This window comes from Vespula pensylvanica, chromosome 6 (genome assembly GCF_014466175.1).
Source record: "Vespula pensylvanica isolate Volc-1 chromosome 6, ASM1446617v1, whole genome shotgun sequence".
In the NCBI taxonomy this organism is placed as follows: domain Eukaryota; kingdom Metazoa; phylum Arthropoda; class Insecta; order Hymenoptera; family Vespidae; genus Vespula; species Vespula pensylvanica.
The window spans coordinates 4,357,704-4,371,134 of NC_057690.1; the positions used below are offsets into that span (position 1 = coordinate 4,357,704).

General features: G+C 34.5%; 1 protein-coding gene across 21 annotated transcripts in view; it reads left to right on the forward strand.

Annotated features, from left to right (window-relative positions):
* LOC122630134 (ELAV-like protein 1) overlaps window positions 1-4,029 on the forward strand; it is a 42,343-nt gene extending 38,314 nt beyond the window's left edge. For 9 of the 21 annotated variants that reach the window (XM_043814292.1, XM_043814294.1, XM_043814293.1 and 6 more), the window contains 3 exons: window positions 1,212-1,253; window positions 2,243-2,245; window positions 3,703-4,029. In XM_043814292.1, the coding sequence (XP_043670227.1) occupies window positions 1,212-1,253; window positions 2,243-2,245; window positions 3,703-4,027 (370 nt within the window). In that variant the 3' untranslated portion in view covers window positions 4,028-4,029. The remainder of the gene's footprint in view (window positions 1-1,211; window positions 1,254-2,242; window positions 2,246-3,702) is intronic. The other 12 variants (XM_043814300.1, XM_043814308.1, XM_043814309.1 and 9 more) reach the window with 3 other exon arrangements.
* Window positions 4,030-13,431: the final 9,402 nt, after the last annotated feature.

Below are 13,431 nucleotides of genomic sequence, written 5' to 3' on the forward strand. Positions count from 1 at the left end.
TCTCTCTCTTTCTCTGACTTTCTCTTTCTTACTCTCTGTCTGTCTGTCTGTCTGTCTGTCTGTCTGTCTGACTGTCTGACCGTCTGTCTGTCTGTCTGTCTATCTGTCCATCTGTCTCTCTCTCTCTCTCTTTCTCTCTTTCTCTCTCTCTCTCTCTCTCTCTCTCTCTCTCTCTCTCTCTCTCTCTCTCTCTCTCTCTCTCTTTTTCACACTACTTTTATGGCACTTTGTACTCTTTCTCTCACGAGTATGCACACGATGCTCTCCAGTTACATGCACGTGAACGGTACTGCTAATACGGTCGACGATGACTCCCGGGGCTCTCTTCTTCTCTTTTTGCAAACGAAGCTACTCGAATCTGTGTCGAGTGTGCCTGCAAATGGAAAGCTACAACCTTCTTCTTTCTACGAATTTTATTCGTTTATCTGTTTTTTTTTTCCTATTTTTTTCTGTATTATTTTTATTTTATTCTATTTTATTTGATATTACTTTTTTCTCTTCTCTTTCATTTCTTTCTTTCTTTATCCGTTTCTTCCTAACGTGCATATATATATATATATATATGTATATATATATGTATGTATATATATATATATACATGTTTCTATCCTCTTACTATCCTTCGCTAGTAGTAGTTCCGTAGTAGATCGCGTACTTCCTTTTTTCTATTTCCCTTTTTTTTTTTTTAACTATGCTCGATATCATCATTAACCGATAGGAAAAAGTCCTATCGGAAAATGATATCTAGTAATATTTTTTTTTTTTTTGTTATCCTTCAAGTTTTCTTCCCGCAGAGCTTCACCATATTCTTTTTCTTTTCTTTTTGTTTGTCTCTATTATTCGAACTCGTTTATGGATTTCGTTGTATGTATACGTACAATGTCGAACAAGATTGGCTCGTTTTTTATTCTCCCTTTTTCCTTTTCTTTTTTTACATTTGTTTGTTTGTTCGTTTGTTTGTTCGTAAGTTCGTTAGTTTGTTAGTTTGTTAGTTTGTTAGTTTGTTTGTTAGTTTGTTTGTCGTCCATCTTTGTCACTTTGCGAAAATTCAGGGGAAAAAGTTTACGAAAGATTTGGCGTGCCTTTCGAATGACTTTAAATAAAATCGATCATTTTTTTTTTACTCGAAATGGGTTTTCTTTTTCTTTTTTTTTAAACAGTAATTTTAACAGATTTGGTAACTTTATGAAAAAGATATTTTTCGTTTTTAGATCCCTTCAGACGGTTTTAATACCATCAAGGAAAAATACAAGGTGCATATTAAGACCTATGGGCTATTTTTTTTTCTTTTTTTTCTCTAAAGTATACTTGCATCAAATATCGATATTATTATATTTATTTCTTAAAAAGAAAAGAGTCCTGGGGGGAGAGGGAATGGAAATGGGGTTGGAAGATTGGAAGGAAATCTTTCGGTTTAATGTAACAGCAATTGATTTCTCAATTTCGAAGAAGAAAATTGTGGACTAAATCGAGCGAAGGAACAACGTGCGTCGTTTAAAAAAAAAAAAAAAAAAACACATTTAATATCAAACTCAATAGCAAAAGAATTTCTTTACGAATGTCTTTATGAAGTCACAAATATAATTTTTATAATACTTGAAGAAAATTACGTTAGAAAATTTGCTGTCGTTAAAGAAGATCAAACGATAATTAGTAAGATAACGAAGGCGCGCGTATACACGCGTACACGTACAACGATTTATGGAGCGACTGAACAACGCAAATGAAGTATCTTCCAGAGACGTCATATATTCGCGTCAAGTTTACAAGAAACATAACGGATGTAGGTACTCGCATACTATGATCTATATTTCGTCGTTCCTTCGCAAGAGTCTCCACCCCCTGGAGAGTCCTCTTAACGAGGACGATCCGTCGTTCCCGGTCTGAGCAAAGCACTCATGCGTGCGTATACGCTCGCTCTTTCCTTCGCTTCCACGCAAATTACATCGTCGAGTATTTAAATACACAGAGTTATGGTTGTTATACATAGTTGTTATACACAGTGGGTGCACGCTCGTAAACCGGGAATAAGGGTGCATTGATGGTCCGAATCCGTGTTGTTTGTCTCTCTCTCGAGGTCTCTCTTAATATTTGATATTTAATATTTGAAAAAGTCAATGGTTGAACGTTGACGACTCGTTCGATGTCAGATAAATAGTTAATTGTTAATTGTTAATCTCGGTAATTAATAATGAATACTCACCGAGATGTGCCCTGTTTTAACGCGGCTTGTGACGTCAAGTAGGTACGTACTCTTTTAAAACATTTGTAAATATGTCCGATCGCGTATATTGATCGTATCTTCTTCTTCTTCTTCTTCTTCTTCTTCTTCTCCTCTTCTTCTTTGTGTGCAAACAAAAAAAAAAAAGAAAACGAAAAAGAACATTTTTATATAATGTTTATAGGTATTGTAATATGTGTGTGTATTTTTATCTTTCCTTCACCTTCACTGTGTGCATGAGAGAATGACACCTAGTTTTTTAATTACTTTTTTCTCTCTTTCTATTTCTCTTTCTTTTTTTGTTGTTGTTGTTTTCGTTTGTCTATTCGTTTCATCTATCTTTCTTCTTTCTTTCTTCTTTTCTCTTCTTTTCTTTTCTTTTCTTTTCTTTTCTTTTCTTTTCTTTTCTTTTCTTTTTTCCTTCTACTTCCTTTTTGAGTCCCCTTTTGTTTTTGTTAAAACACGCTTGTCATTCCTTGACGATGCACGACGCACTCGCTGTACGAAGATATTCGTACTCCGTCTTTAACGTATCAAATATGTAGACGAAATAGTTTCTAATTGTCTTAGAATAAGTCTTTAGATTGGTATTTTGCAAATTCGGAGTACGAACGCATTGCGACTGGTGTTATCCTCGACATGTTTACGTCATTCATCAAATAAGCCTATTCTACTTCATCTTCGATAAGTTTGCATGCTCGTTTGGGAGAGTACGTATGTATTTCCTTTTCTTTTTTTTTTTTTTTAATTTTTTTTATGTCTTTCGTTCCTCTTTCGTCGTAACTATCGCACACTATCACGCGTTCGTTCTCTCATCTTTATTTTTCCTTTCTTTCTCTTCGCTTTTTGTTTTATTTATTTTTTTTTTTTTTGTATACTCGATAGATAATGCAAGAAAAGAGGTGCGTTTTTATTTTGGATAGTTGCAGTTAATATTTAAAGTTTTATGTAAGTTATGTAAGTTTAAGAGGGTTTACGAGGGAAGAAACTTTTTGCAAGGGTGTGCAGAGAAAAACTCGTGACGTTGGAAAAAGTATCTACCCTCTTTCCCCAATTATCGCGCTAAGACAGTGTTGAACGTATCGTGTATGGTCATAACAACAGCAACAACAACAGCAGCAGCAGCAGCAGCAGCAACTTCTTTGGTCTATCCTTAAAGCTGAAAATGTCCAGCACGTTGATGGTATTTTACGTTCTCGCCGTATCTTTTATTTTCCTCCTATCTGTCCCTTTGTCGAAGAGTTGCTGCACATATATATACGTAATAGGTATTCGTGTCAAACACGTATATGTGTTACGTATAGCTCGCGACTCTGACAGTAAAATGGCTTCGTGCAAAAACGTAAGTTTGTTCAATTAGATTCTTGGCTGTGAAAAAAGAAAAGAAAAGAAAAAATGAAAAACGAAATGAAATGAAATAGAAAAAGGAAGTTCAAGGAGAAGAGTGTCCGTTTGATCGGAACGATGGCACGGTGTTGCAGGTACAGTCCGTTGGCGGGTGACCTCCTTGCGAACTCGATGCTGCCAGGTAACGCGATGAACGGTTCCGGTTGGTGCATCTTTGTTTACAACCTAGCACCCGAGACTGAGGAGAACGTCCTGTGGCAACTCTTCGGTCCTTTCGGCGCCGTCCAGTCGGTGAAGGTCATCCGGGATCTTCAGACAAACAAGTGCAAGGGTTTTGGTTTCGTAACGATGACCAATTACGAGGAGGCGGTGGTGGCGATTCAAAGCCTGAACGGTTACACCCTTGGCAATCGCGTGCTCCAGGTCAGCTTTAAGACGAACAAGAGCAAAGCCGCGTAGGGCAAGCAACAACAAGCAGCAGCAGCGGCAGCTGCGGCGGCAGTGGTAGCTGCCGCCGCGGCAGACGCGGTAGCGGTAGCAGCAGCAGCCTACGATCATCGTGAGCGACTCCTACGAACGGTGGCTCAGCTCCCGGTAGCTTTACCGGCTCACGTCTACACAAAGAGAACCAACAATCAGCAGCAGCAGCAACAGCAGCAACAACAACACCATAACTACCACCACCATCACCAACATCATCACCATCAACAATTACAGCAACAGCAGCACCACCACCATCATCATCACTACAATCACCAAAATCATCAGCAACAATACCAACAGCATCATGCGGTTGGCGGTAACGTTGCTGGGAACAGCGCCGCCGGTGGGAGCGGTAACAATCATCCTCCTGGCAGCAGCACTATTCTCCATCGTGCTGCGAGCCAGAAACAGGGCTATCATAAGCAGCCCTTTTCTCTCCAGCGTTTTCCCTCGCGCTGGCACGAGCTAACGCACTCAAGATGGCCGCCTCAGGAACATCAGCAGCAGCAGCAGCAGCAGCAGCAGCAGCAGCAGCAGCATAACGCGCAACAGAAGCAGACCTCCTTCAAGAACAAGCCTACCCACCAGACGGTCGGCAACAAGAAGCAGCCACAGCAGCAGACCGAGAAAGCGTAATGTCGTGTGCATGTGTGTATTGGTGTGAGTGAAAAAGTATGCGTGAAAGAGAGATAGAGAGAGAGAGAAAGAGAGAGAGAGCGTGTGTGTGGAAGAAACAAAGAAAACGAGTATGGAAGTTTCGTTAAGAAGACCAGGGAAAGAAAGAAAGAAAGAAAGAAAGAAGAGAGAGACAGAGAGAGAGAGAGAGATGGAGGGTGCTTATCAACAATCAATGATGCAAACTACTATCTAATGTCAACCGAATTGAGCCAATGGGTAAACGAGAGAAAGAAATTGAAAGAAGTAAAGTTCGATCAAATTTTTTTTCTTTCTCCCAGGCACACACACACATACTCTCTCTCTCCTCTCTCTCTCTCTCTCTCTCACTTCTTTATCTTTTTTCCTGTTCTTCCACTTTTCCTTCTAATCAAGTCAACGTCGTTCTCCAGCTCGTTTTCCGCAACAACAAAAAAAAAAAAGATAGAAAGAATGATGAAAGAGAAAGATATTGATGAAGTCGATAGCAAATGATGATTAGCCATAGAAGGTACATATTAATAACGTATGCATGAGAAAAGAACAGAAAAAAGTGGAGTCGATCGATTTTAGGGGGTGAGGTAAAGAAGATCGGTTCATCGGCTTTGTTCTCTTGGAAGAGGTGGAAAGGAGCAGGAAAGGGTTGAAGGGAGTAGAAAAGGAAAGAGAGAAAAAAATAAGAAAGAAAGAAAAAGATAGAGACAAATGGGGCAGGGCTCGCATTAAATGTTAGAGGCGGGTGGGTTGCTATTGCTAACCATGTTTACGTACTTAAATCTAGTTCAATTACAACTTTACCGTTTAAGTGAGTATATTACAAAATCGCAAAATGGTGTCTGTTCTGTTGGATAAGAAAACGAGAGAAAGAGTAGAGTAGAGTGACTGAGCGAGCGAAAAAGTGAGACTGAGTGTTGAGAAAAGATATATAATATATGTACGTAGTATATATATATATAATACATATATATATTAATTAATATATAATATATATTAATATATATATTAATTAAATATATATTTAATACGGACACAAATGCAACACGCGTACATCGGAAAGAGAATAAGAAAGGATAAAGGATAGAGAGAAATAGATAGAGATTCGGAGCCGAGGGATTACGTCGTTTCTAATAATTTAATAATCCGTAATAATTTTCTTTTTAATAATAACTTTCTTTTTGTGCTAGTCAAGGAAGACACAGAGACACGTGTACTTTACCTACCAACCGGTTTATCCCAAAGATCAGTCAGTATTTAACGTCGTTCGTTCGTTCGTTCGTTCGTTCGTACGTACGTACGTTTTACGCGCATATCTTTTTTTATATAAACAATTGTATTACTACTTATATTATTACGGACATATGCCGAGAGTGATTCTGTTATACATACATGTATATCCTTACACAACGAGAGAGAGAGAGAGAAAGAGAGAGAGAGTGAGAGAGAGAGAGAGAGAGAGAGAGAGAGAGAGGAAAAGTGAGAGAGGATGAGAAAGAAGAAAAATTCAACCAAAAGTCTTTCTCGTTATATTTATTACTATCGAAAGGTCCACCGTCTCTAGGAGAAGGCGTCTAGTCTCTATATTCACGTATATATACACACATATATATATATACATATATATATACATATTACACACACATACACGTAGACCGAAGACAGAGCATAGACAGACAGATGGACAAACGGAAAGACAGACCGAGAAACAGATGGACGGACAGACAGACGGGTTTACAGAAACGTATTTAATCAACGTACTCAACATTGAGTACGCGATCTCATGCAATACGAAATCCCGTTTTGGTTTTGAAAAGCATCGACAAAAAAGTAACGACGATTGATTCATTATCGTATATTATTTTTAGTAGGTGAAGAGGACCTGGATTACGTTCATGAAACGAAAAAAAAAACGTGTCCTCCGTCGTAGAGAACGTAATTCTATTATTATTATCATTATTATTATTATTATTATTATTATTATTATTATTATTATTATTATTATTATTATTATTAATGATGTTCGCGACGGTAAGAAAGAGAACACGTGTGTTCGTTTCGTCATGAAAATTTCACACGTCGATTCGCGTTGCCGATCCGAAGGCAAGTCATTCCGACCGAGCGTGATAAAATACTTCAAGTGAAATGAAATGAAATGAAATGAAATGAAATGGAATAAAACGAAATAAAAAGAAAAGAAAAGAAAAAAAAAATTTAATAATAATAAACGATAAATAATTAATGTAGGATTCGTATCCGTTCGTTGGTCAAACGATGATGATGTTTCTCTTAACGGTAGTTTATAATTTTCTTTTTTACTTTCTTATTTTTTTTTTTCTTCTTTCTTCTTTTCTTTCTTTCTCAATTTCTTTCTTTCTTTCTAACTTTTTTCTCTGTTTCCTCCTTTCTTTTCTTTTTCTTTTTCTTTTCTCTCTTTTTTCTCCTTTGTTTTTAGATTTAGATTAGTTAATACATATATATATACATATAGCGTATATATTAATATATATGTTGTCCTATTTATGTGTACCTTCTTGTGTCTAGTCCGGGAGCGAGGAGAGATAGTAAATCGTGGAAACGAATTCGATTGTTTGTCTATTTACGAAGATTTAAAAGAAAAAAAAAAAAAAAAAAGGAAAAAACCAAAAAAAAAGAGAGAGAAAGAGAGAGGGAGAAAAATAGGTGAATCGATTGGTCGTTTCCAGCCATAATAAATATATGTATACATATTAATATATATATATATATAAATATTTATATATATATACATATAAATATGACAAATAATATTTAAGTAATCTTTCCGAGCTCCTAAAATCGTATAGGAACTTATATTGAAGTGACCGATGATTTTTTTTCTAAGATTTTATTTATTGAACACTTCATCGTATTTTGAATATCGTATGTAATCTCGCGATCGCGGATGACAAGGTTTATATATACTTAACGTACGTACATACGACGAAAAAGAGTTAATTATCAAGTGAAAAATAAATAAGGAAATATAAACGTGAAATAAAAAAAATAAAAATCTGATCATTGAAATTAAAAATTATCGCTTACGTCGCGAGAGTGATGACATTTCGCTCCATTAATTAATATCTCGTTATCTCTCAGACAGAGAGGTAAATAAAAAATGAATAAGAAAAATATGAGCTCAATCTTTTGATAAAAAAAAAAAAAAAAAAAAAGAAAAAAAAAAGAAGAAGAAGAAAGAAAAAAATGCAATCGATTATGGGGCTTGTTGTATCACTCTGAATCGTTTAGAATTTCTTTTCTTTTTTCTTTTCTTTTTTTACTTTTTTTTTCATAAAAAAACGGGAAAAACATCGTGCTCGAGGTATTCCCTTGTCAGATGCAATAAAATTCGATCATCGTCGTTGCAAAATAGTTTCAAAAGCGGTACGATCATTATTACTTATCTGGATCATGAACGATTATCTGCTTCTCATTATAACGTGCATATATATATATATATATATATATATACACATATTATTACAAATATTCTGGTTATAATTATTATTATTATTATTATTATTATCACCATCTTCATATTGTCATTATTATTATATTATTATTAATATATTATTATTATCATTATTATTCTCATCGTCATCGTCATTATTATTATTATTATTATTATTATTATTATTATTATTATTATTATTACTATGATTACAATTACTATTAGTTATAATTGTGTATATTTTTTGTATCTCTCATCTAGTACTACGTGTAACCTTCAAACACTTTATTACTATTTACTTTTATGTTGCTATAAAAGGAAAATTACTTTTTTCGCTTAACATCTGCTGTCGCTCTACTACCACTACTTTCTTATCACCCGCTATAACTATCGCTGCTATTACTTACAACTACTGCTACTACTACTAATACTATTTACTACTATTTACTACTTACATACTTACTTACTACTACTACAACTACTACTACTACTACTACTACTACTACTACTACTACTACTACTACTACCACTACTACTACTACTACTATTACTATTACTACAACTACTACTACTACTACTACTACTACTCCACTACTACTATTACTGACTATTTATTTATTTATTTAATTATTATATAACAACAGAAATTATGTTTTATTTAAGGATTAAACTGATTTGTGTTTGGTTCAAAGGTCGTTTGTTTTATTTCAATTTATATATTTTATGTTATCATCTGGTTACAACAACCGATCAAAATACTATTACATCCGTCCCAACTATTTCCTCCTTTAACAAAATTCCTCAAATATGTACATTGTCTTAATCACCGATCTGTGTACATTTAAACGTAACATTTAGAGAATCCGAGAATGCAAATATTTGTGTGTATGTATGTATGTACGAAGAAAAGAGAGAAAGAGAGAGAGAGAGAGTGAGAGAGAGGAAGAGATTTTTTTTTATCGAAAAAGAATCTTGGGATGGATCTCGATATGCGAGGATCTATGCTCGTGGATCGTGCCTCGTAAGTTGTAACCATTCATTTATTATTATTTTTATTATTATTATTATTATTATTATTATTATTATTATTATTATTATTATTATCATCATCATCACCATTAATATTATTATTATGATAATTATCCATTACTACCACTAATACTATCACTACTACACAACTATTACTACTACTACTACTACCACTAATACTACTAATATTACCAGTACTCCTATTTATATTATAATTATTATTATTATTAGAATATTATTACAATAATTACTGTTACTCTATTATTATTATTATTGTTGTTATGGTGTTAGCAGATAGAAAAAAAAAAAGGAAAAGGATATCTGTAAAGTACGCGACGTTAGAGTAGGACGTAGTCTCTCGGCTTTTTCTCATAATTTTACAGTATTATTATTATTATTATCGACAGCCCTCGTTTTTTTAGTTGCATATTATTCCATTATTCCAATACGGCAAGTGAGAAAGTTAAGAAAGAAAAAAAGAAAAAAGGAAAAAAAAAATCGAATGACCGAAATCCTTCTGACTATTATTTATTGTATTTTTTACCAGGAAAAGAGAAAAACATAGAAAGAGAGATAGATAGTTAGAATGAAAGGGTTTTAGAAATATGGCTTTCATCTGGAAACCTTTGGATCCTCGGCTCGACGAAAGAAAACAAAGAAAAAAGAAAAAAGAAAATGAGAAAAGATGAGCGTTGACGAAAACTTTGTTACATTCCTTTTTAAATTGTCGAAGTTCAAGGATCCTGTCTCTTTAAATAAACGCACATTCGAGACGCACACACGGATATACACGGGCGCGCAAATATGCATGCAAAAGATGACCCGAGTAAAAAAAAGATGATCGTTATGCATTCTATTTACTTTTCTTTTTTCTTTTCTTTTTTTAAATCGAATGGGTTTTCGCTCCAGAATGACCCAAGAAAGTTTATCGTAATATTCCGATTGGATCAAGAAGAAATATTTATTGTCCGTATGAATTACGTCGAGAATTCGTTGGGAAAAGGAAAAAGAAAAAGAAAAAAACAGATCACAGAATGAAAAATGCAACATAAGTCTGTCGGGAAAAAATTGAATGCATTTTATAATTCTCGTACACATTGACGTAATCATTCACGTACTATGCATCAAGCTTCGAACGTCATCAATAATCAAATTTAACGCGATTTCGACGATAAAGTTCGATATATTTGAAAATAAAAGAAAGTCTCCAAGAATCGATTAATTTTTCATTGGAATTTTTTAATAAGAAAGTTGACGAACGCTACCATCCACATTTTTCATTCCATAAATATTTTCGAACAAATTCTCCACGTAAATCGATTACCTCTTTGCGACCGATTTAGTTTATTCGTTTCCGTAAAAAAAAAAAGAGCAAAAAAAAGAAAAAAAAGTTTATCGATTTCAAAAAGCACGCTTAAATACATTCTTGTGAGTCACTGATAAATAATAAACGTTTAGAGGAGAAGTGAAAAGAGTCGAGGTGGTAATAAGGATAGTATAAAAAGAAAAGAAGAAAAAAGGACACGACGAAAAGATCTAGCGCACAATTCCGCCGGCTGAGATAAATCGAATTAATGATAATTAATTAGAGATCGTGCGAGCCCTACCCCCGCACCCCAGCTCCACTCCCCGACCACCGTTAATGTTTAGAGTCGTCAAGTGACTCACAACAACGATCTCGACGAAACGTTCCAGAAGATCGACGAGAGGAGAAGAAATGAGATACCAAAGAGTAGAATAATAATAATAATAATAATAATAATAATAATAATAATAATAATAATGTGCGTTAGGAAAAAAAAAACAAAAAAAAAGAAACAATAGAAATCGAAGGAGAAAAGTGAGAATGTGTTTGTTTATCTATGCGTGCGTGCGTGCGTGCGTGAGAGAGAGAGAGAGAGAGAGAGAGAAAGTAAGAAAAAGAAACACAGATAGACAGAAAGAAAAAGAGAGAAAGAGAGAGAAAGAAAAAGAGGCACGCTGATCTACTTAAATATAATATTATATACAATTATTATGTTAGATATACATTATGTGTATTGTATTTATGTCTCAATAATCGTTGTTACTTATATCGCTACGATCATGATGACGATAATGATAACGAATATTAATTAACCGACAAAGTTTGTAGAATGGTGAAGAAAGGAGGGGGCTGAGCGACACGCATTATATACATCGACATGTATACGTAGAGCTTTTTGTTCATTTTTTTCTTGATAACAAACATATATACATCCACACATATACATATGTACACATGGACACGGTTCTTACATACCAAATACAGATTACACTACACACAGAAGTACACGAGTGTGTATCAATTCGTACAAACTTTTATGTATATATATATATATATATGACATATATGTACACAAACAAACATAAACACAGAGAGACGGAACAAATACACTTACGACGTTTTCGATTGAATAAAATAATAATAATTATTCTTGAGATGATACAGATGCGAATCGATAATTGATAGGAATGATGATGATGATGTTGATGATGACGACGATGATGGTGGTGATGATAGTGATGATGACGATGATTGACGATGATAATGATGATGATGATGATCATGATCATGATAACGATCAGCGATGTCGGCGGTAATTTCTGATTTTAGATAATTTCTTGCGATCAACAAGAAGCTGTGTTTAACATTATTTATTAGAACCGAAGGGTATTATTACATTAACGAATAATTAATTGATTAATTAATTAATCGCGTAATCGATATTTATTGTAATCATCTACCGCTTAGTGTCTGTATTCTCTTTAGAGGGACACGTACGCGTGCGACGCGATACGAGGGGAAACTAAAAAAAAAAAAAAAAGAAAAAAAAAGAAACAATAACAATAACAACAAAAAAATTCGTCATCTATTAAAATATAATCGATAAAAATGAATATTGCGTTAAAAGGCAGGGCTAGTCGTCAAAAAGGATGTCATTGACCGTTTGATCATTGATAAATAACATTTTTCTATCGCTCGTCACCCTTCTTGATTTCAATTGTTGTCTCCTCTTAATCCCTCCTAAAAGGGATTGAAAGGGGAGGATGGAATTAATGAAAACTTGCTTGAAATGCAACGAAAGAGGGGAAGATTGAGTAGAAAGAAAGACAGAGTCAAATCCAGAGAGACGACGCGAAGGATCTTCCAGAATTAATTTCATGATTTTTTTTTTTTTCTCCAATTCGATACAATACCTTTTTTCTCCGATATTAAACCCCATCTTCTCCCGTCATCTTACCTCCCTACCCATATGCTCCCTTTTAATTATTTCAATCGATTTTTACATCGAACTGAACAAAAGTTTTGTCGATTTTAATCACGAAATACATACACATACACAATGTAGGTACATATATATATATACGCTTTCTGGATTCTCAGTCTCTGATCGTCGCAGGAAAGACACTCGGCAAAGAAATGAATTTTGTCGATGTTTTTCATATAAAAAAACACATGGCGACCGAAGACGACGATGGTATCGATGTAATAGAAAAGGAAAAACAAAAGGAAAGAAAAGAATCGAAAGAAAGAAAGAAAGAAAGAAAGAAAAGAGTACGTGTACGTGCACGGAGATATGTCATCGTAATTATTAAAAAAAAAAAAAAAAAACAAAAAAAACAAAAACAAAAAAAGCGCGCGCGCGATATTTAAAATATACGGGATCTCCCGTTGAAATCAATCGTTAAGAAAAAAAAAAAAAAAGAAAAAAGAAATATCATCCACATCATCGGACCTTTGCAAAATGTTCGAAATGATTTTCTAAACGATCGAATAAAGTGGGACACCCTGTATATACGTACAATACATATATACGTATATGTATATGTGTTTCCCCTTGGGATGATCAGGTTATAACGAAATGTTTTCGAAACTGGTGCTCTAGTCGCAGATTATTTTCCCTCGTGGTTCGTGGCGCGTTGTGATAAAGGCAAGCGAATTAGACATTTTTGACGAGTTAAAAAAAAAAGAAAGCGAGAAAGAGAGAGAGAGAGAGAGAGAGAGAGAGAGAGAGAGAAGAGTGCATGCGTGTGCGCGTGTGTGTGTCAGATAGAATGAGAGCGAGAGGCTGTAAGTTATCGAATGAAACGTATATACATACAACTCACAAACACACACATATTATATATATACGAGACGAAAGGCGAAATATGCATCAGGAGCATCTCGGCTTGAGATCTCGTGCTCTTTCTATTTGCGTACTTTCTTCTT